The sequence below is a fragment of the Lacerta agilis genome, chromosome 10, assembly GCF_009819535.1.
Source record: "Lacerta agilis isolate rLacAgi1 chromosome 10, rLacAgi1.pri, whole genome shotgun sequence".
Lineage (NCBI taxonomy): Eukaryota > Metazoa > Chordata > Lepidosauria > Squamata > Lacertidae > Lacerta > Lacerta agilis.
Window position 1 is genome coordinate 33,922,708 of NC_046321.1, and position 19,897 is coordinate 33,942,604.

General features: G+C 44.8%; 1 protein-coding gene across 1 annotated transcript; it reads left to right on the forward strand.

Moving 5' to 3' along the window:
* The first annotated feature begins 1,156 nt into the window (after positions 1 to 1,156).
* HAL (histidine ammonia-lyase) lies at positions 1,157 to 19,528 on the forward strand. The gene is made up of 20 exons (XM_033162141.1): positions 1,157 to 1,456; positions 2,567 to 2,627; positions 2,779 to 2,806; positions 3,256 to 3,330; positions 3,584 to 3,656; positions 3,801 to 3,867; positions 4,073 to 4,110; positions 4,189 to 4,314; positions 4,896 to 5,035; positions 6,650 to 6,697; positions 7,519 to 7,666; positions 8,424 to 8,519; positions 9,130 to 9,188; positions 9,436 to 9,516; positions 10,323 to 10,388; positions 10,485 to 10,650; positions 15,764 to 15,898; positions 17,426 to 17,534; positions 17,651 to 17,720; positions 19,286 to 19,528. Exons 1-20 carry the CDS (start codon positions 1,210 to 1,212, stop codon positions 19,439 to 19,441), a joined length of 1,989 nt encoding a protein of 662 aa, XP_033018032.1. The 5' UTR covers positions 1,157 to 1,209; the 3' UTR covers positions 19,442 to 19,528.
* The last annotated feature ends 369 nt before the right edge of the window (positions 19,529 to 19,897 follow it).

The window sequence follows — 19,897 nt, forward strand, 5'->3', positions numbered from 1 at the left end:
GGTGAATAATGACATTCCCGTGCTCACTGACTTCTTTCTGGTGCACATGCAGAACCCAGCTCCAGTGCTGCCATTTTTGGTCTTGATTTTTTGAGATTTTTTCGCATTGCCAGATGCCTCTGCAGAACCTTCAGCATGGCTTATAACAAGCATGGTAAACCTTTCACCATTGCTTTTGCCTAGCTGGAGTGTGTCCTTGAACTATGATAATTCCTCTTGTTCAAGTGAATTGAGGTGTGTGTGTGTGTGTGAGAGAGAGAGAGGAGAGAGAGAGAGAGAGAGAGAGAGGCTTAAATGCAGTCTGCTCTGCAAGGGCAACAGATTTATTTGCCCGCTATTGTCAATGTGGTCCCCTGAAGACTTCCTCTAAAGCGGGAGGGGGAGGGGAATAACTCTTAAGCTGGAAAAATGATCCACATCCCTGACTTGCAATCTATGAATAAAAACAAAGTACAGTGGTACTTTGGTTTGCATACGTTTTAGATTACAAACACGTCAAACCCATAAGTCTGTGTCCTGGTTTGCAACCTTTTTTTGGATTACAACCTTTTTTTTCCTGGATTATGAACAATTTTTTTTGGAGGCCCCATTGGCAAAACAGGTTTACAAACAGACCTCTGGAACAGATTATGGTTGTAAACCAAGGCACCACTGTAATGGATAAAGGCAGTAGAGCCATATTTGCTATTGGGAAGCAGCATAAAATGTCATCTGCTGCCTAAATAAATAAATAAAATTTGGAAGGGTCCATGGGTCAGGTTCAATCATGCATCCTGCCCCCAATGAAAAACATCTGAAGCATCTTCCTAAAACTGAAAACAGCTTGTTTGCCGAACTTATCAGGAGATGAAGCTCTATATAGTGAACTTAGTAGGGCAAGGTTGGAGTATGGATGTGGGAGTGTGCAGCGTCCGGAATAAATGCCAATGTGTACATAGCTTTGGATCCGTCTTTTCCCGTTTCCTCATTGCTTTGTTGTGATAGGGGTGTGTCACCTGTGTGTGTGTGTGTGATTTGATATTTGGCTTAAATACACATGCTTGTTTGCAGAGTGAGGAAACTTTCGGGTGGGTAGGTGGGTAGCTTTTTGGCCTTTTCTGATTGGGACAGTGGAATTCAGTCAGATGGCATGTGCTGCAGATTGCACACCTCTGAAGTACTCACACCGACCCTCCGCAGCGGAGGGACAAGCCCAGGCGTAGGACAAGCATGCCAAGGTATACGGTGCATGTCCGAGGGGAATGGCTTGCCGTGCCTTGCCGGAGTGGCGCAAGCACAGTGAGGTGGCTGGGGAAAGAAGCCGTGAGGCGTTACATGAAAAACAAGCCTGACAACGGAGGCTTTGGTTCTGTGGAGGAAGTACAATTCTACGTTCGCCGTTGCAAAGGCCTTGGATTGCTGGATCACGACGATACTTTAGAAGATGCCCTCGAGGACAATGAATTTGTGGAAGTTGGTAAGTAAGCGGAAGACCAGATGCCACGAGTTGCAATGTTTGCACATATTAAGGAGAAGTTCATAAAGGGAAACGCTTGGCAGGAAACAATGAAAATGTTTTGATATTCTGATGGGAAGTCTCTCCAAACGCCATCAGTGTCTAGGGGGCACTAGCATGCATTTTAAGCGTGCAGTATTTCAGCCAGTTATTTTCACAAGGGTTGCTTAGAGCACTGTTTCCATTTTCCATGTTGGTAGGCTGAAAGAAAACTCCACATGTATCCAGATGTACATTGGACTTAAACTGGGATGTCTTCTGCAGCTCACTAACTGTAACATCCCAAAATCGAAAATTCTTTCTAGTAGCACCTTAGAGACCAGCTGAATCTGAAGAAGTGTGCATGCACACGAAAGCTCATACCAGGAACAAACTCAGTTGGTCTCTAAGGTGCTACTAGAAAGAATTTTCGATTTTGTTTTGACTATGGCAGACCAACACGGCTACCCACCTGTAACTGTAACATCCCAGACTTTGACTACAGCAAACAGAGGAAGAAAAGAAGCAATTGCTTCCATTTTGTGTTGTGTTATTCCTCCTCGTTTCCAACTCGTTGCCATACGTAAATTAGTTGATAGGGTCTTTGAAGCAGTAGCTTGTGGGTCTTTCTGCTTCTGCTGTAAAGCAGCAGGCACCCCCACTGATATGGATCATATAATAGATTGATCACATCCAGGCCTCGTTGATATGTTGCTTACATACTGGAGTTGCTGGTTAGAGATCAGAAGTGCCAAGAGACTTAGGAAGCTGCCTCACACCAAGTTGGACACTTGGCTCATCTTGCCAGGATTGTCTACACTGACCAGCAGCTACTCTTTGGAGTGTCGGGCAGTTCCCAGTTCTACTTGGAGATGCCAGGGATTAAACTTGGGACCTTTTGGCATGTAGAGCAGATGCTTTCCCATAGTACCACAGCTTCTCATGTGGGAAAATGGAATAAAGACGTTTAGGAGCGATTCCAAATGCTTAGCAAAATACACTTCTGATTACAGGGATAGCCTGTGAAAGCATAACTACACCGGCCAGAGAATAAACAAAATGTCATTGATGGTTGTCTCTCTTTCCTTTCAGTGATACAAGGAGATGTAATGTCCCCAGACTTCATTCCATCACAGCCAGAGGGTGTTCATATGTATCCTTGTTAAAAATGTGGTGGTGGTCTATTGTTTTTCTGATGCCTCATAAGTTGAGGGCACTTAGTTTTTGCATGTTGTCTCTCCTATACCCCCAAATGTGGACTGATCTTGTATTACATTATATATTTTTCCTATATTGTACTTCAGATATAGTAAATATCGAGAACCAGAACAGGTATGGAGCAAGAGTAACTTATGAAGAACTGGTGTTTGAATTATGTCTTTCCCTGTCCTTAATTCTCCTACCTATGTGTTAAGTTATAAGTCTGCTATATATACTATGCTAAATGCTATGTACCTGTACTCCTATTTAACATGGTGGGATTTGCTTCTGAGTAAACATTAGCAGGTTTGTGCTGCACAATAAATTGTAACAAAATAGAACTTTTTTAAAAAACAAAATCAGTTCTGTAATGCAACATACAACATAGTCACATATATTTCAAGTGCTGAAAAAAATTAACTGCAATGGTTCTTTTAAACACCTTTATCATATGAAAATGTGATATTCCCATTGTAGCAACACTGACTGTACAGAGACATGAATACTGTGTCCACATAGTGCAACTGGTTATTTATGTCTATCCATGTCATATTATCTTCTAATGCTGTTCTTTTATACAGTATATTTATTTAGATGGGAACCACTTGACAACACAGGATTTAGTCAATTTAGGAAAGGGGCTGTATAAGATTAAGGTGAGTATTGGAAAGATTATACCGGTAACTCTAAAATACCCAGGGGTGAAATTTAGATGATTTTAGACCCTGGACCTTTGACACCCCTCCTCTTTTAGCCAGCCCTATTGTATCTGGGGGCCCTTCTGCATGTTTTCCTGAGCGGGGCCCTAGACATCTGCCCAAATGTCCTACAATGACAGCACCCCTGTAGATACTATATTTGCACTTCAGCTCAAAATAAAAATATATATAAAGGCAATTTTATTTCTAGTTAACCCCTGAAGCTGAAACTAAAGTCAGAGAATCAAGAGATGTTATTGAAAGTATTGTAAAGGAACAGAGAGGTAACCATTAATTACTTTATTTTTTTTAATTGGGTGTGAGCAGTTGGGAATACTGCAATATATAAAAAAGAGATTGCATATATTCGATTAAACTTTTTTATTAAAAATGCAAGTAAAGCATTTGTTTTATCATTCTTCTTTCAGTTGTCTATGGAATTACTACAGGTTTTGGGAAGTTTGCACGAACTGTTATTCCAAACAGCAAGCTATGGTATGTGTCTTTTTTAAATTTACAAAAGAAACCTATAGAAAATGCAGCCAAACAGATTCTAAAATGTTTTATTTAGTGAAGTTACTTTCCATTGTGTAAAAGTTCTGTCTGAAATTTAATTTGTTCAGTTTTTGAAAGAAATTTAAAATTTTGCCTGCGGTTGGAACTAATTGTATTGTGTTCTTTCTCTCTCTCTCTCTCTGAGGGAACTTCAAGTGAATTTGGTTCGGTCACATTCTGCAGGTAAGGAAGAGCAGATCTTCCAGATGCTTTCCTACAATTTATTATAGGTTATACTGAGGTGGTTGTTTATCCTTGCAGGTGTTGGGAAGCCTTTGATTCCAGAGAGATCTCGTATGCTCTTAGCTCTAAGGATCAATGTCTTAGCAAAAGGATACAGTGGAATATCACTAGAAACTCTTCACCAAGTCATTGAAGCATTTAATGGTAATGTGATCTGTGCTATGCCAATTTTTTGCAGAGTTTAGCTTTCAGTGCAATGGGCATAATTTTGAAAGGGGATGAAGCTCCCATCAAAAAACAAATGCTGTCTCTTTGTGCCAAAAAAATGCAGCAACTTTCCCATTTGTACCTAGAACTGTGCAAAGAGAGGAGGTGACATCCTGCACATTGCAGTTTGACCTGAACCTGCAGCTTCTAAAGAGAGATTGATTTCAGAATATACTTTTCAAGAGGTATTAAGTAGTGGGTGGACATAGCAGACGACACAGTCTGCTCTGGAGCTTAGGCCGCAGTTGGGGACACAGCAGTGGCCTAGTGTGAGAACTTCAATACATAACACAAGGCCTATGCAATGTGTTGTGGATTGTCTCCTTGAAAGGGGCAGTGCCATTTGGGATATTGGTGGTCAATAGAGTGTTGTAGCTATGAAAGGGAACAGGCAAGTTTGGTTTGCATAAGGCACTGGGAGTAAAATACACTGCTAAATTTCAAGGGGCAGGGTGAATTGTGGTATGTGTATTTCTGTAACCAAGGATTGCTTCTCCCTCACCCTCCTGTTCTTATAGCATCCTGCCTGCCCTACATCCCTGAGCAAGGGACTGTTGGAGCCAGTGGAGATTTGGCACCTCTTTCCCATCTTGCTCTGGGACTCATAGGAGAAGGGAAGATGTGGTCACCAAAGAGTGGATGGGCTGATGCAAAATATGTAAGAGACAATGCTCTGCTAGTTCCTTTTGGTTTGCTGAAACATTCGTGAGAATGGTGGAAGGTGAAGAGGGGTGTCTTGTTCTGATGCTTTGCAGATTAATGATTTCTAATAAATTTAGGCTTCTTACAATGCAATCCTATAAGTAAATGTAGGGTCTCAGTCCTAGATTTTAATGGGGGAAAGTTATTCACCAATTATAACAGATGTGCAACAGGGAGACATATGAGGGCTTTTGTGTCACAAACTGAATGTTCAGAACTTATTTTTAATGTGTGCATGAGTGGCATGTGACCATCCACACACTGTCCGCTGCCCCGCCCCCCGGCCTCCCACAAAGTCTTAGAGTTTTCATAGATTGTCCACTTTTTCTTTGATGGAATGTTTCTAAGCTATATTTTCTGCCCTCTCCCTTCAACCACTGCTCCCCACTTTACGTCCATTCTGGGCATGTGCAATGGTATTTCTGTACCTGTGTACCTTTAATTCCCCCCCTCCCAAAGGAAGAGTGCAAGAGCAAAAATTTGATTGGGATTGCATCCAGTCTTTCGGTAGTCTAATGCTACTGATTGGTATGTATGGAGAACTGCAAGCTGAAGAACTGGAACAGACAGCAGTAGAAATAATCTATCCAGAATGTATTGCTGGCTTTGTAGCATGATGGGAGTGGCAAGGTGCCCTTCTGTTGTTCAGTGACAGTGACTGAGTGCTGCTCATGATTTTCTGGTAGCATGAGCAAATGATCCTGCACAATGTCTACCATAGTTTTAATATAGGTGTAGTAACCCATAGACAAAGCGAAGGATTTGTGTATTCTTAGCATGCAAATCCTGGAACTTTACTGAAGCTGAAATGTTCTGCCAGCAAAGGGTCTGTTAACTTCAAATGGTTTCAAGTGATGAACATAAATGAATTCTGACAGCAACTGTGGTAATGTTTCCTTATAAGCATGTCCCACTGATTTAACTGGGACTCACTGCCAAGTGAGCATGCACAGAATTGCAGCTCAGAAGGAAACATGGGGTCATGTTTTTAATTAATGTTTATGCTGGTAAGGCGATATAGGGAGAGGCTTCCTAAAATGAATATGTTGTTTCCGGCGCAAACTAGAGGAACTGCTTGAGCCTGAAAGGGCATGTTAAAAGAATGCAGAAGTGGGATTCAATGTATGGAACTGAAACTACTACTAATTTAAACCATTAGTTTTTTTAAACTATGGGTGTCGTAACATCCTTGAAACCACTTCTTCAATTCTGCTCGGGCATCTTCCTTCTCAGTAGAGTAGTTAAAAATATTTGTTGTTGTTGTTCAGTCGTTTAGTCATGTCCGATTCTTTGTGACCCCATAGACCAGAGCATGCCAGGCACTCCTGTCTTCCACTGCCTCCCGCAGTTCGGTCAGACTCATGTTGGTAGCTTTGAGAACACTGCCCAACCATCTCGTCCTCTGTCATCCCCTTCTCCTTGTGCCCTCCATCTTTCCCAACATCAGGGTCTTTTCCAGGGAGTCTTCATTTCTCATGAGGTGGCCAAAGTATTGGAGCCTCAGCTTCAGGATATTTATAGGGTAACAAAAGATAAGCCCAATAAGTTTGTTACTGATACTGTTTTACAGGTGCTAGAAGCTCATGGACTGAAACCAATTACATTGAAGCCCAAAGAGGTAATAAAATGCATAGAATCTCAGCAATGGTCCAGTAGGCGAAAGCATGTACTATGTAGCTAGACAATGTCATACGTACCCTCCAATATTCTGATGATTAAAATCGGGATGCACATCTTTTAGTGCCAAACGCACATGCGAGCTGGCTGGGGCTTCCCCGCCCCCGTTACCACCAGCAAGCTCCTTCAGCGAGCCCCAGACTGGCTCCTCCTCTTCCCCATCACCATCCTTGTCTTTGTCTTCTCCTGCATCAGCGGTGGTGGCCTGGCCTGCACCAACCAGCAGCTCCCTCTCCTCCCCCTCCATGGGCTCCAGCTCAGCATCCTCCTTTCGCGTGAAAGATGCGTATCTTTTGGTGTCACACTCTCATGGGAGCCAGCTGACTCTCGAGAGAGAGAGCAGCACCAAAAATGGAGCATTATGGGATCTAACCAGAAGCTGGGGTGGCTTCTATAATTCTGGGATGTCCCAGTCAAATTGGGATGCTTTGACAGGTATCGTATGGTGAGGGGAGCATTTCTAATTTGCACTGTTCCCTAGATGGCAATTTTACGGTGAAGCGGCTTTAAGTCAGGAGAATCTTTTTCACTCCAGTGGCCACAATTGTGGGCGGGGCCAGGGCAGAGCAATGGATGTCAACTCCAAATGTCCCTATTTTCCAGGGACTGTCCCAGAGTTACGAAAGTAATGCCAGCTTCTCATTTGATCCTGGAATGTCCCTATTTTTCCCAGCCGTTGCCTGTGAGGGGAGAGGGGGGGAAATGCACGTGTCTTTATACGGAGAGAGTCACTGAAAATTAATGCTTTCTATTTCTTTGAAGGGCCTGGCTCTTATAAACGGGACACAAATGATTACTTCTCTAGGATGTGAAGCAGTTGAAAGGGCCAGTGCAATTGCCAGACAAGCTGACATAGTGGCTGCCCTCACACTAGAAGTTTTGAAGGGCACAACAAGAGCTTTTGATACTGGTTGGTATTGCATTTTCTAAGGCTGCTAGGTCACTTTTACAGAACATACTTAAATCTGGGGCTTTGTGTATTTGCTTTGTCGCATCTCCAACATTTCTGTGATGATGTGATTCTGATCTTCACGGTGCCAGCAAATTGTGACCATAGGAAATACCAATGTCATTGCTTTTAGTGTCTGCTATGCCCTATGGAAAACGGTTTAATTGATCTATACTGCTTTAAAGCCCGGTCATATATACTAAGCTCCAACATCTCATTCTCCAAGTGTGGATTCTTAAGTAGCCAAAATGGTGCCATCCACACATAATAACCAGGCACCGATAGGCTTAGGAGAACCACAGAGTTTGCAGAACCACCCAAAACAATCTAAGTGAGAGAGACTGAGCATGTTCAGTGTCACAGAATGTTAGCTGATATGGGCTGAGAGGCAATAGAATGGAATATACTGGAAAGGGCATGGCTGGCTAGAATCCTGGCCACAATCACTCCACACTGTAGCATTTGTTGCAGGTGCTACTTGCACTATATATCTTGCAGGTCATATCTCTTCAAAGGAGCAGGGAAATGCTGCATATGTATTAAATGGCTACATTTTAGGGTTTTATCATTTGAATTTAAAATTTTGCTGTTATATTTCACGTAACTATAGTCCCAGGCTTAAAACACCTGTCTAAATGTTGCTTGCAAAGCTGTCCTTAATTTGAAGAAAGAGGGGATAAGTGTTATGCTGTAACTCTCTATCTTTATTTTGAAACAGATATTCATGCACTGCGACCACATCGAGGGCAGATAGAGGTGGCTTTTCGATTCAGGTCACTTTTAGATTCTGATCACCATCCCTCTGAAATAGCAGGTGAATGGCCATTTTGGGTGATACATACTTGGCATATTCGCTTAGAAAAGAAGCTGGAACAATCTGATAATTTCAACTCAGTTTATTTTTAAAATGCTGTATCTAGCCCTCAAAAGTATGTAAGAAAAAATAATTAAGTCTTGGGTATAATTTGCTAAAGGCCAAGAAACCAAAGGAATATCTCTTCTTCAGCTGGGTAATGGTTTCAGCCCCATCCACATAGTTTTCGGCACTGGTCCAGTCACAAAAAAGGCTTTCCTTGAATTTTGCTCCCCCATTTCTTACTAAAAAGTCCCAAATATTAAAAAATATGAAATTGTTCATTAAATATATCCAGCTGTCAGACTTCAGCCTGACAATACGCAAATCTCATTTCATTTTCTTTTTTAAATCTTGTTTTGTAAAATGTTTAAAACAAAATACACTGTAAGTGAATCCAAAGCTACAAAAGTGGAAGCAGATTGTAACATTTCACATTATCCAAACATGTGATACTCCAGGGCAAATCTCATATTTTGACTTGGCACTAGAGAGGTTTAGTATTAAAATAGTAACCTTGCTATGTTTTCTCCTTCTTAAAAGAATAAGTTTTCATTTTGCTGTGTTGCAGAATCTCATCGATTTTGTGACAGAGTACAAGATGCATACACACTGCGTTGCTGCCCTCAGGTAAAGCTGAATGTAAACTTGGTTCTGACACATGTAGCCAGGAACTCAATTATCACTTGCACATGTAAAGAAAATGGTTCAAATCTGTCAATGAGCTGAATTCTATTCTTGTTAACAAAAGTAAGAACTGTGGAAGGGCAAAGCTTGGAGGTCTCAGGAGCAGGACAGAAATAAAAATAGGTCTGTATTTAAAACATTAATTTACAAAGATGCAGGATATGTGGCTAATATCTGAAATTTCTTTTAGGTTCATGGCATTGCGAATGACACAATAGCATTTGTCAAGGACATAATCACCACAGAACTCAACAGCGCAACGGACAATCCTGTATCTTTTTTGTATAATTCTGCTGCCTGAGTCAAGTGTATGTTTCACACCATTCCACATGGGCCTGTGGCTTTCATTGTTTCTGTAGGAGCTGTCAGACAAAAGTAATCCTGCATACAGGTTGTAAGTTTTAAAGCCTATCATCTTTAAAGCCCTAACCTAAACAGCTTAGGACAAACAAAATAAAAAAATTCCTTCCAGTAGCACCTTAGAGACCAACTAAGTCTGTTATTGGTATGAGCTTTCGTGTGCATGCACACTTCTTCAGATACACTGGCTACCTACCTGTAGCTTAGGACAAGGATACCTTAAGGACCATCTCTTCCCATATGAGCCTATTTGCTCATTATGATCTACTGAGAGGTCTTCTCTATAACCTATTAGTATTGGAGTGTGATTGGCAGAAATGTGGGAGAGTGTGCAGCCACACCTAGCCTTTGGAACTCCCTGCCTCAAGAGGCTTATATCAACTCCCTCTCTGGTCTTCCACTGTCCCATATGAACTCCTTGCAGTTTGGTGGTCCAGATGAAAAAAAAAGTATTTTGTTGACCCTCTGGAAATATGTGTGTGTGTGTACACACACACACACACACACACACACACACACACACACATATATATATATATATATATATATATATATATATATATATATTATTGGTTTAAAAACATGTTTAAACATGTGCCTTTTTTGTAATGGAAAAGTAGAATAGAAATAGTTCTAACAAATTCAATAATAAATTAATAACTTGGGCTTTGCTATGGTCAACCTCACTACTGCTGAAGCCTTAATGTGTTCCTTAAGATGGTTTTTGCTGAGAGGAAGGAGACAATTTCTGGAGGAAATTTCCATGGTGAATACCCTGCCAAGGTAGTTAACAACATTCTCCCCCCCCCCTTTTTTTTTTTACTTTTTACAATTTAGGGCTTTAAAAACCATCACTAAAAACCAATATATATCTTTCAGGCTCTGGACTATCTTGCAATTGGGGTCCATGAACTTGCTGCAATTAGTGAAAGGAGGATCGAACGGCTCTGCAACCCATCCCTCAGTGAGTTGCCGCCATTTTTAGTCACAGAAGGAGGTCTGAACTCTGGATTCATGATTGCACACTGCACAGCAGCATCCTTGGGTGAGTACAAAATGGCTGAAGGGGCTGCCAGAGGGATTGAATACACGGACCTCTCAATATCCCAGAGTTAATCTGATGCTCTGACCAGTCTGCTTGCATTTCCCTCTCAGGTATTTGAGTCTTGGGCTATATACACATGGCCATTACACTTGGGGTGTGTCTCCTAATTCCTAGATCCAGCATGAATTCAATTGCTGGAATAGCCCGATCATTTCTAGAATGCCAAGGCATTTAAATTAATCACATGCAACCAGTACGTTACAAGACACTACAGGATAGCTCTAGATATTCCCTAATTTCCTGAGTAAGCAGATTCAAAATTTAGTGGAGGGAGCACACTGGAGACAGAGTTAACAGTAATGTGTACAGTGGTGCCTCGCAAGACGAAATTAATTCGTTCCGCAAGACTCTTCGTCTTGCGGAAATTTCGTCTTGCGAGGCACCTTTTCCCATAGGAACGCATTAAAATTTAATTAATGCGTTCCTATGGGGTAAAAAGTCCGGGGGCCCCTCCCGACCGGCACCGGAGCCAAGCCAAGCCGCGTTTTAAGACTGCAGTGAGCGAACAGCAGCGCTGCTGTTCGCTCGCTTCAGTCTTAAAACGCAGCTCCGCGGCTCCGGGAGGGAGGGAGGGGGCCGTGGGATGATGCCCGACATCGGGCATGATGCCACGGCCCCCTCCCGACCGGCACCGGAGCTCCGCGGTGCTGTGTTTTAAGACTGCAGCGATCGCTGCAGTCTTAAAACGCAGCTCCGCGGCTCCGGGAGGGAGGGAGGGGGCCGTGGGATGATGCCCGACATCGGGCATGATGCCACGGCCCCCTCCCGACCGGCACCGGAGCTCCGCGGTGCTGTGTTTTAAGACTGCAGCGATCGCTGCAGTCTTAAAACGCAGCTCCGCGGCTCCGGCAGGGAGGGAGGGGGCCGTGGCATCATGCCCGACATCGGGCATGATGCCACGGCCCCCTCCCGACCGGCACCGGAGCTCCGCGGTGCTGTGTTTTAAGACTGCAGCGATCGCTGCAGTCTTAAAACGCAGCTCCGCGGCTCCGGGAGGGAGGGAGGGGGCCGTGGGATGATGCCCGACATCGGGCATGATGCCACGGCCCCCTCCCGACCGGCACCGGAGCTCCGCGGTGCTGTGTTTTATTTATTTTTTTTTTTTTTATAAGAATTTATTGGGATTTTTCTATAACAAACATAAACCCACACCCACACCTACAATAAACAAATGCAAAACAAATAAAACAAATACAAACAGTGTCAAGCTTTCTTAATGCATCTTTCTAAAAAAAAAAAATTTCTAATTCCATATCTTGACTTTTGACTTCCCCTGCCTTTTCACCTTCGAGTTTGTATCCTTAATCTATTTTATAACCATTTCTCCTACAAAAAAAAAACATTAACTACAATTGTATAATTACATTCAATTATATCTTCAACAGTTGCTAAAAATGCATCATCATAATAATACCTTACCATTTAATCTTCTAAATCCATAAACTTAATCCACTTAAATTCACTTTGCTTATACTCCACCTCATAAATCTTCTCAAATCATTCACATCTAATCTATCTCTTCTATCCTTAAGGTTGCTGCTAGTAACATAAAAACTTGAAATATCTCCTTTCATGTTCAAATAAGAAATATAACAAAAGGTTGTTGACAGTATTCACCCTCCGATTTCAATTTACCATATCAGGCTGCTTAAAGTTTTACTTAATGCTTCACCCCACTCCCCCTCTGTCCATTATTCTTCTCCTAATGGCATCAGCACTGAACTTCCATATCTCTTCCCTCTCCAAGCGTCCACAGATCCAGGCACAGTCCAAACCTCTCCTTGCCGCGAGTTCAGAGGTGTCCATCTCATCATCTCTCAGCTTCTTCGGTTCTTTGTAACATTCCTTTTCTTCTTGTAGATACCTTAATTCTCTGTCCCTGGCCCCCGAGCTCACACCTCGGGGACTGGATATACGAAATCTTAACGTCGCCTTGGGGCTGCCACCCCCAAAAAGCGAATTTCTTCTCCGAAGTAGCTCATTCATTTCACTCCATCTTTGCATCCATCCTCTCAGCTCTTTGGCAAGGCTTTCTTCCAAAGTATCAAAAGTTTTGTAAGCCTCCTCTGTGGGCAATTGGTTCCATTTCAGACCCCCACACAAGACTTTGACTTTTCTATAAAGCAGTTCCACCTTCAAGGCAGTGAGTCTCTGTTCGTCCGTTAGTCCAGAGTTCAGTGCCAGTTCAAGGACGAAACCCAGCATACTGGCAGAGGAGGAGGAAACGGGTGTCATATTTCTACTCCCCTCTTTGTTCGTCGCCATTTTCCTGAACTGGAGCGCAAATACCGCAACTTTAAAAGGAGATATTTTCCTCTAGTTAACTTCCCAAAAAAAAAAGTTTGCCAGTCTCCTGTGTCAATTTTAAATACATTGTAACCAGTTCTGTAGCAGCAATCAGTCAAATTGGTTAGATTCTTGAGCTCGAAGGGAGGGAGGGCAGGCTGCCATTCTCCTTCCCCCCGGATCGTTCCAAAAGCACGATTTCTGATCAAATTCTTTACTCACGACCACCGGGTTCTTTTAGCTCCATTCTTCACAGGTAGAACTTGGACGCTCACCGCGGGCTCTGTCGCCGCATTTGCATCCCGGTTGGGGCATGTCCCCGAAGCCCGGCTCCGTTTGCCCTTCACCCCCACTCCCCCTTTACAGGGGGGGCAAGGGAAGGGTTCAGAGCCTCCGCGGGCGCAGCCGGGGAGCCCAGGGTGCGGGACGCTCTTCCCGCACCCCAACCGGAGCCGCGCGCTGCGGTAGCGCGGCTCCTAACCCCCGGGATGGACAAGGCGCTTCGGACCCGAAGCAGCCTTCGACCACCCGACGATGGCGTCGCCGCCGGAAGTCCCGCGGTGCTGTGTTTTAAGACTGCAGCGATCGCTGCAGTCTTAAAACGCAGCTCCGCGGCTCCGGGAGGGAGGGAGGGGGCCGTGGGATGATGCCCGACATCGGGCATGATGCCACGGCCCCCTCCCGACCGGCACCGGAGCTCCGCGGTGCTGTGTTTTAAGACTGCAGCGATCGCTGCAGTCTTAAAACGCAGCTCCGCGGCTCCGGGAGGGAGGGAGGGGGCCGTGGGATGATGCCCGACATCGGGCATGATGCCACGGCCCCCTCCCGACCGGCACCGGAGCTCCGCGGTGCTGTGTTTTAAGACTGCAGCGATCGCTGCAGTCTTAAAACGCAGCTCCGCGGCTCCGGCAGGGAGGGAGGGGGCCGTGGCATCATGCCCGACATCGGGCATGATGCCACGGCCCCCTCCCAACCGGCACCGGAGCTCCGCGGTGCTGTGTTTTAAGACTGCAGCGATCGCTGCAGTCTTAAAACGCAGCTCCGCGGCTCCGGGAGGGAGGGAGGGGGCCGTGGGATGATGCCCGACATCGGGCATGATGCCACGGCCCCCTCCCGACCGGCACCGGAGCTCCGCGGTGCTGTGTTTTAAGACTGCAGCGATCGCTGCAGTCTTAAAACGCAGCTCCGCGGCTCCGGGAGGGAGGGAGGGGGCCGTGGCATCATGCCCGACATCGGGCATGATGCCACGGCCCCCTCCCGACCGGCACCGGAGCTCCGCGGTGCTGTGTTTTAAGACTGCAGCGATCGCTGCAGTCTTAAAACGCAGCTCCGCGGCTCCGGGAGGGAGGGAGGGGGCCGTGGGATGATGCCCGACATCGGGCATGATGCCACGGCCCCCTCCCGACCGGCACCGGAGCTCCGCGGTGCTGTGTTTTAAGACTGCAGCGATCGCTGCAGTCTTAAAACGCAGCTCCGCGGCTCCGGGAGGGAGGGAGGGGGCCGTGGGATGATGCCCGACATCGGGCATGATGCCACGGCCCCCTCCCGACCGGCACCGGAGCTCCGCGGTGCTGTGTTTTAAGACTGCAGCGATCGCTGCAGTCTTAAAACGCAGCTCCGCGGCTCCGGGAGGGAGGGAGGGGGCTGTGGCATCATGCCCGACATCGGGCATGATGCCACGGCCCCCTCCCGACCGGCACCGGAGCTCCGCGGTGCTGTGTTTTAAGACTGCAGCGATCGCTGCAGTCTTAAAACGCAGCTCCGCGGCTCCGGGAGGGAGGGAGAGGGCCGTGGGATGATGCCCGACATTGGGCACGATCCCACGGCCCCCTCCCGACCGGCACCGGAGCTCCGCGCCGCCGAGTTTTAAGACTGCAACGATCGTTGCAGTCTTAAAACGCAGCGGCGGGGCTCCGGGAAGGAGGGAGAGGGCCGTGGGATGATGCCCGACATTGGGCACGATCCCACGGCCCCCTCCCGACCGGCAGCGGAGCTTACCTTTTCGCTGCGGTCGGGAGGGATGTTGTCCGCGTCTGCCATTTTGGATCGACTGCGCATGCACAGTCGATCCAAAATGGCGGACGCGGACATCACCCCTCCCGACCAGAGCGAAAAGGTAAGCCAGCTTACAGTGGTACCTCGCCAGACGAATTCGTCTTGCGAAAAACAGGCATAGACGAATTCGTCTTGCGAGTCAACTAAAAACTCGCAAAACCCTTTCGTTTTGCGAGTTTTTCGTCTAGCGAGGCATTCGTCTTGCGGGGTACCACTGTACATGGCCCAAGTCTCTGGTTTAAATCTCTTCTCTGCCCATTTATTCTCTAATTCAGTCTTGGCCTCTCTCCCATTGGCAGCACAAGGATACCTTGCAGGGTCGCTGTAAGCATTACTGTGATAAACATTGCTGAGATAATGTATAGGAAGCTTTGAACATGTAAAAAGAACCCTGTTAGGTCAGACCCAGAAGCTCATCTGATCCAGGCAGATGCTTATAGGAAGCACAAATACAGGGCATGAAGTACACTTCTCTCCCCTGTTGTCTTCCTCCTTGGCAATGTGAGCACTTTTGGAGTGTCCTCTACATTGGGGGAAAAGAAGGTTTATGGATCCTATATATTGATATTACGCTGCTGATCTGCGCAGAGCACTGTTACAAAAGCGTTTCTGGGTTCCCCGTTTCCCTTGCTGACGGCTGCTCAAAGTGGGGCATTGTTTACATGGTGGTTTGCCTCAGAGGCTACCATTTATTCAAACTGGACTTTTGCAGTTTCCGAGAACAAAGCCTTGTGCCACCCGTCTTCTGTGGATACTCTTTCGACCAGTGCTGCCACAGAGGACCACGTGTCCATGGGAGGATGGGCTGCAAGAAAAGCACTCAAAGTCATTGAGCACGTTGAACAAGGTAAAGTTATAGACACAATTGGATATTAACAGTGGTCACATCTACGCCACACACTGAAAGCATAGAGCTTCCCTCATAGAATCCTGGGAACTGTGGTTTGTTAAGGGTGCTGGGAATTGTAGCTCTGCGGCGGATAAACTACAGTTCCCATGATTGTTTGGGAGAAGCCATGTGCTTTAAATATGTTTTAAATGTAGAGTGTGGATGTGACCAGTGTTTCATACCACCTTAAGCACACTGACTTAGATGCAAGCTTCATGGAAATCGATGGGAATTGCTTGTATTTTAAAAATACATTAGACTGGATTTCACACTTACACACACACACTGTAGAAATAAGATGAAGATGATAATAAGTAGGATCAAATATAAATCATAAAGAACAAATAATTTCAGAAAATATTACAGAGGAACTGCTGTGGATTGTCAATAACAAGACCGAATACTAATAATTGCCTGCATTATTTCATGCCAAAGTGTTTAGGGTCAGAATGGAAAGAGACTTAATGCACGCCCCAAAATTATTTAAGAGATCAGGAAAGGCCCTGCAGTACAACAGAGTGGAGCAGCCTCCCTCGGTTGGCTTCTTGAGGGAAAGATAGATGAACGCAGGAATTGGTGTCAGTGCTGCTGCCTGTATTTTTAAACTAAATGTGGGGCTCTAGTGGATTTGGGGCATTTGGACTTCAACTCAGGCAACAAAAATTCTTAGACTGACACTGTAAGAAGCGATCCTGGTTCATTGTGCTTCACTGTATAGATCAGTGGTTTTCAACCAGTGTGTCGTGGCACCCTAGGGTGCCACGGGCAACACGGGCCTCTGTCCCTCTTTCCTTCCCTTCCTCCTTTGATGCTCTCTTGCGTCTCTGCCTCCCAAAGGTTTGCACAGCTGTTTGTTGCATCAGCTCTGGCTACAAGCTCCACAGATGAATGGTGCCTCTCTGGGGCTGGCCAGGTTGCCAGGAGCTGAGGCGACCTCAAAGCAAGCAAGCAGGCAGGCGAGGGAGCCCAGCCAGCCAGTCCACCAGCCCTTGCTGTTGGGAACGGACAGACAAGTCCTAGGCCCCTGTGGCAGTAAGGCAAACTAATCTGACTTCTGAACTTAGGAAATCCAAACCACAGAGAGATGTTAATTCTTCTGCCTTTGATGCATCACAATTCCCCTTTCCAAGTCTTTGAGTCCTGTCTCAGTAAAACTGTTCTAGAATCTTTGCATGCTTTTCATATCATGCTTTTGTGTATATAATCGTTCACATGTGCATATATCTCTGCACAGAGTGCCACAATATTAACACACTCCATAGGAAAGTAGATTTAAGTTTCTTTAGTCTTTTACTTGCATCTAAATTCATAGAACCATTTCAAATATAAGATTCTGCATTTCATATATCCAGTCAACCCATATTAACAATGTGCCCATTTGATGGTGAGCACTAGTCCTAAGATCTCATCCTCATCTGTTTAGATCGAACATTTTAAAAATGACCAGAATTTGCCATGGTTTTTTATGTTGTTTTTGTTTACTAGTATTGGCTGTAGAACTCCTTGCAGCATGCCAGGGCATTGAGTTTCTACGCCCCCTGAGAACTACGACCCCATTGGAAAAAGTCTATGACCTTGTGCGCTCTGTTGTCAGGTATGTCAAACAAACACTTGCCCAGAGACGGTAACTTCTGAGAACATTGGCCAAACATTAACCACTTACCACCACTACTAGCAGATTTAGAAGTTGTTCAATTTGTCTCCTTTCAGGCCTTGGATGAAAGATCGCTTCATGGCCCCAGACATTGAGGCAGCTCACAGACTGCTTGTGGATCAGAAGGCAAGTGTTGATATTGGCAGCTAATGGAGTCTGATGAGGAGACTCCATGATTTTTAAAACTTCTTCTGTGTGTTTAGTTACTTGCTGCATAATATGTGCCCTCATGCTTATGATTTATTCCAACATTCTATGTGGAAGGAAAACAAGCTTGTACCAAGAAGACTTAATTCGCTATCTAGGAAAACAGGTTTGAGGAAACCATATCTTTATGACACTTGTTCAGCACCACAAGTCTACCTCCAAACATTTGAGTGATTGGGGTTAGAGAAGCAAATCACGCTTATCATAAAGTGAAAGACGGATTGTAGCTGGGCAGGCGAACCATGTTTATTTATTCAAAATATTTCTTTCTCACTATTCAAAGCAGCTCACAAATCAAAGAAATTGAAAGCATGCAATAAATACACAATAAATAAATAATTAGCAGAACAATAAAGCCAAATATTAAGACCAGAGCCAGGTCAGATTAAAACAGCATCTAAAAAGCCTGGAAGAATAAAAGGTCTTCACCTGGCAACAAAAATAACAAAGCTTGGATTCAGGTGAATGGGGAGAATCTTCCAAAGACAGGGCAGGGTGGGAGGCAGAGATGATTGGTGGTGACCTTTGATTGATCCTTTTCAATCTCACTGATGATGGCAAAGGGACTCAAAGGAGGACCTGTTAGGAAGTTTAACATCTGGGCAGGTTCATGTGGGAGCAAATAGCCCTAAGGCACAAGGGGCTTCAGAGGTCAAAGCCAACACTTCAAAATGTGCTTCGTGTTGGACTAGAAGACTGCGCAGTTGTGTTACAAATGGGAAGTCATATTCTGTATGTCTGGCCATAGACCACATGGAATCCACAGCTGAATTAACATGCATGTCTGCATGAGGCTTGAGCTTCTGACAGGAAGTTCATATTAAAGAAATGAGAATATTGTTTTTGATAATTCTGTGTTGAGTGTGTGTTATTGTTCAAGAAGAACATGTTGCACGTTCTCCATCTGGCTAGTATACATACTGCAGAGCCATCCTTCAGCATATCTGAGTCCCCGACAGTCTTCTAAGGCCAAGCACAACCTCTAGATATATTTTTCTCAAGTTTCAGTTCCAATATGTGAGAAGGGGGCGGGGTGGGAATGATAGCAGCCTCTTGTGCTGTATTAGGCATTTGTTTGCTAAAGTGGGCCCACCATAAAATGCAGCTCCCTCTTCGCCTACCTCCCTTATAGAGCCACTAAATCTGTATGAAATGTGGAGTCTGTGTCGGTCTTGTGTTTCCTTGTAGAGTGTGACGGAATGGAGTATGGAGGCAATGTACATTGGACACACATCAGTCCTCTTCAGAAACCACCACCTGGGCATGCCCACAGGGCCTACTTTGTCCAGATGTTTGCACTGTATATTTCTACTGAAAGCAGTTTTTTTTCTAACTTGTACCAATGGATTTTTTTGTATATGATTAGGATCATATATGAGAAATGTTGTCTGCCAACATTTTGGTCCAAAAATCTAAATCTTTGCCTTTTGCTTCTGACACTTCTCTCCCTCCCTCCCTCCCCCCCTCTCTCTTCCTACCTGTAGGTTTGGGAAGTAGCTGAGCCATACATTGAAAAATACAGAAGGGAGCACCTTCCTGAGTCCAGGCCAATCTCCCCTACTGCCTTTTCCTTAGCAGCAAGTGAAAATGCTTCACGCTGTCGCCACCAACATCATAGCGACTCAGAAGAATTTGATTAAAAGCAAATACAATCAGAAACGAACCCCAGTACTTCAGTTGATAGCAAAACCTGCGCGTTTTTAAGAACTCCCATATTCTGTACTTTATGCCAAAGGCCAAAAAAAAAAAAAAAGATCCCAAAGCCGAAATATTCGTGGGCATTGAGAAAGTGCCATATCAGTTTGAATGATTTCACAATGGATGAACTTTGTACAAAAACAAGGTGAATGTTAAATTTATCTGTAGCAAATGAGTGGGTGCAACAAAACCTGTGCAGATGTGACTCATTTTGTGAGTTAAGTTAACCACACTAACATCAAACTATAATTTAGCCAACTAAAATTAGCTAGCTTAAAAAATTATAAGAACAATAAATCTAATGTTGCAATCTTTACAAAGACTCCTCTCCTTATTGCATTTATATCTCACCTTTTTCTCCAAGGGGCACAAGATAGGATACATGGTTTCTCCCCACA

What these genes read in the sequence shown, in the direction of transcription:
- HAL (XM_033162141.1), top strand. Translation starts at nt 1,210, where the DNA reads ATGCCAAGGTATACGGTGCATGTCCGAGGGGAATGGCTTGCCGTGCCT. An exon ending in ATTCCAAACAGCAAGCTATG is followed by an intron (nt 3,868 to 4,072) that starts GTATGTGTCTTT and finishes TCTCTCTCTGAG; the next exon opens with GGAACTTCAAGTGAATTTGG. An exon ending in GGTTCGGTCACATTCTGCAG is followed by an intron (nt 4,111 to 4,188) that starts GTAAGGAAGAGC and finishes TTATCCTTGCAG; the next exon opens with GTGTTGGGAAGCCTTTGATT.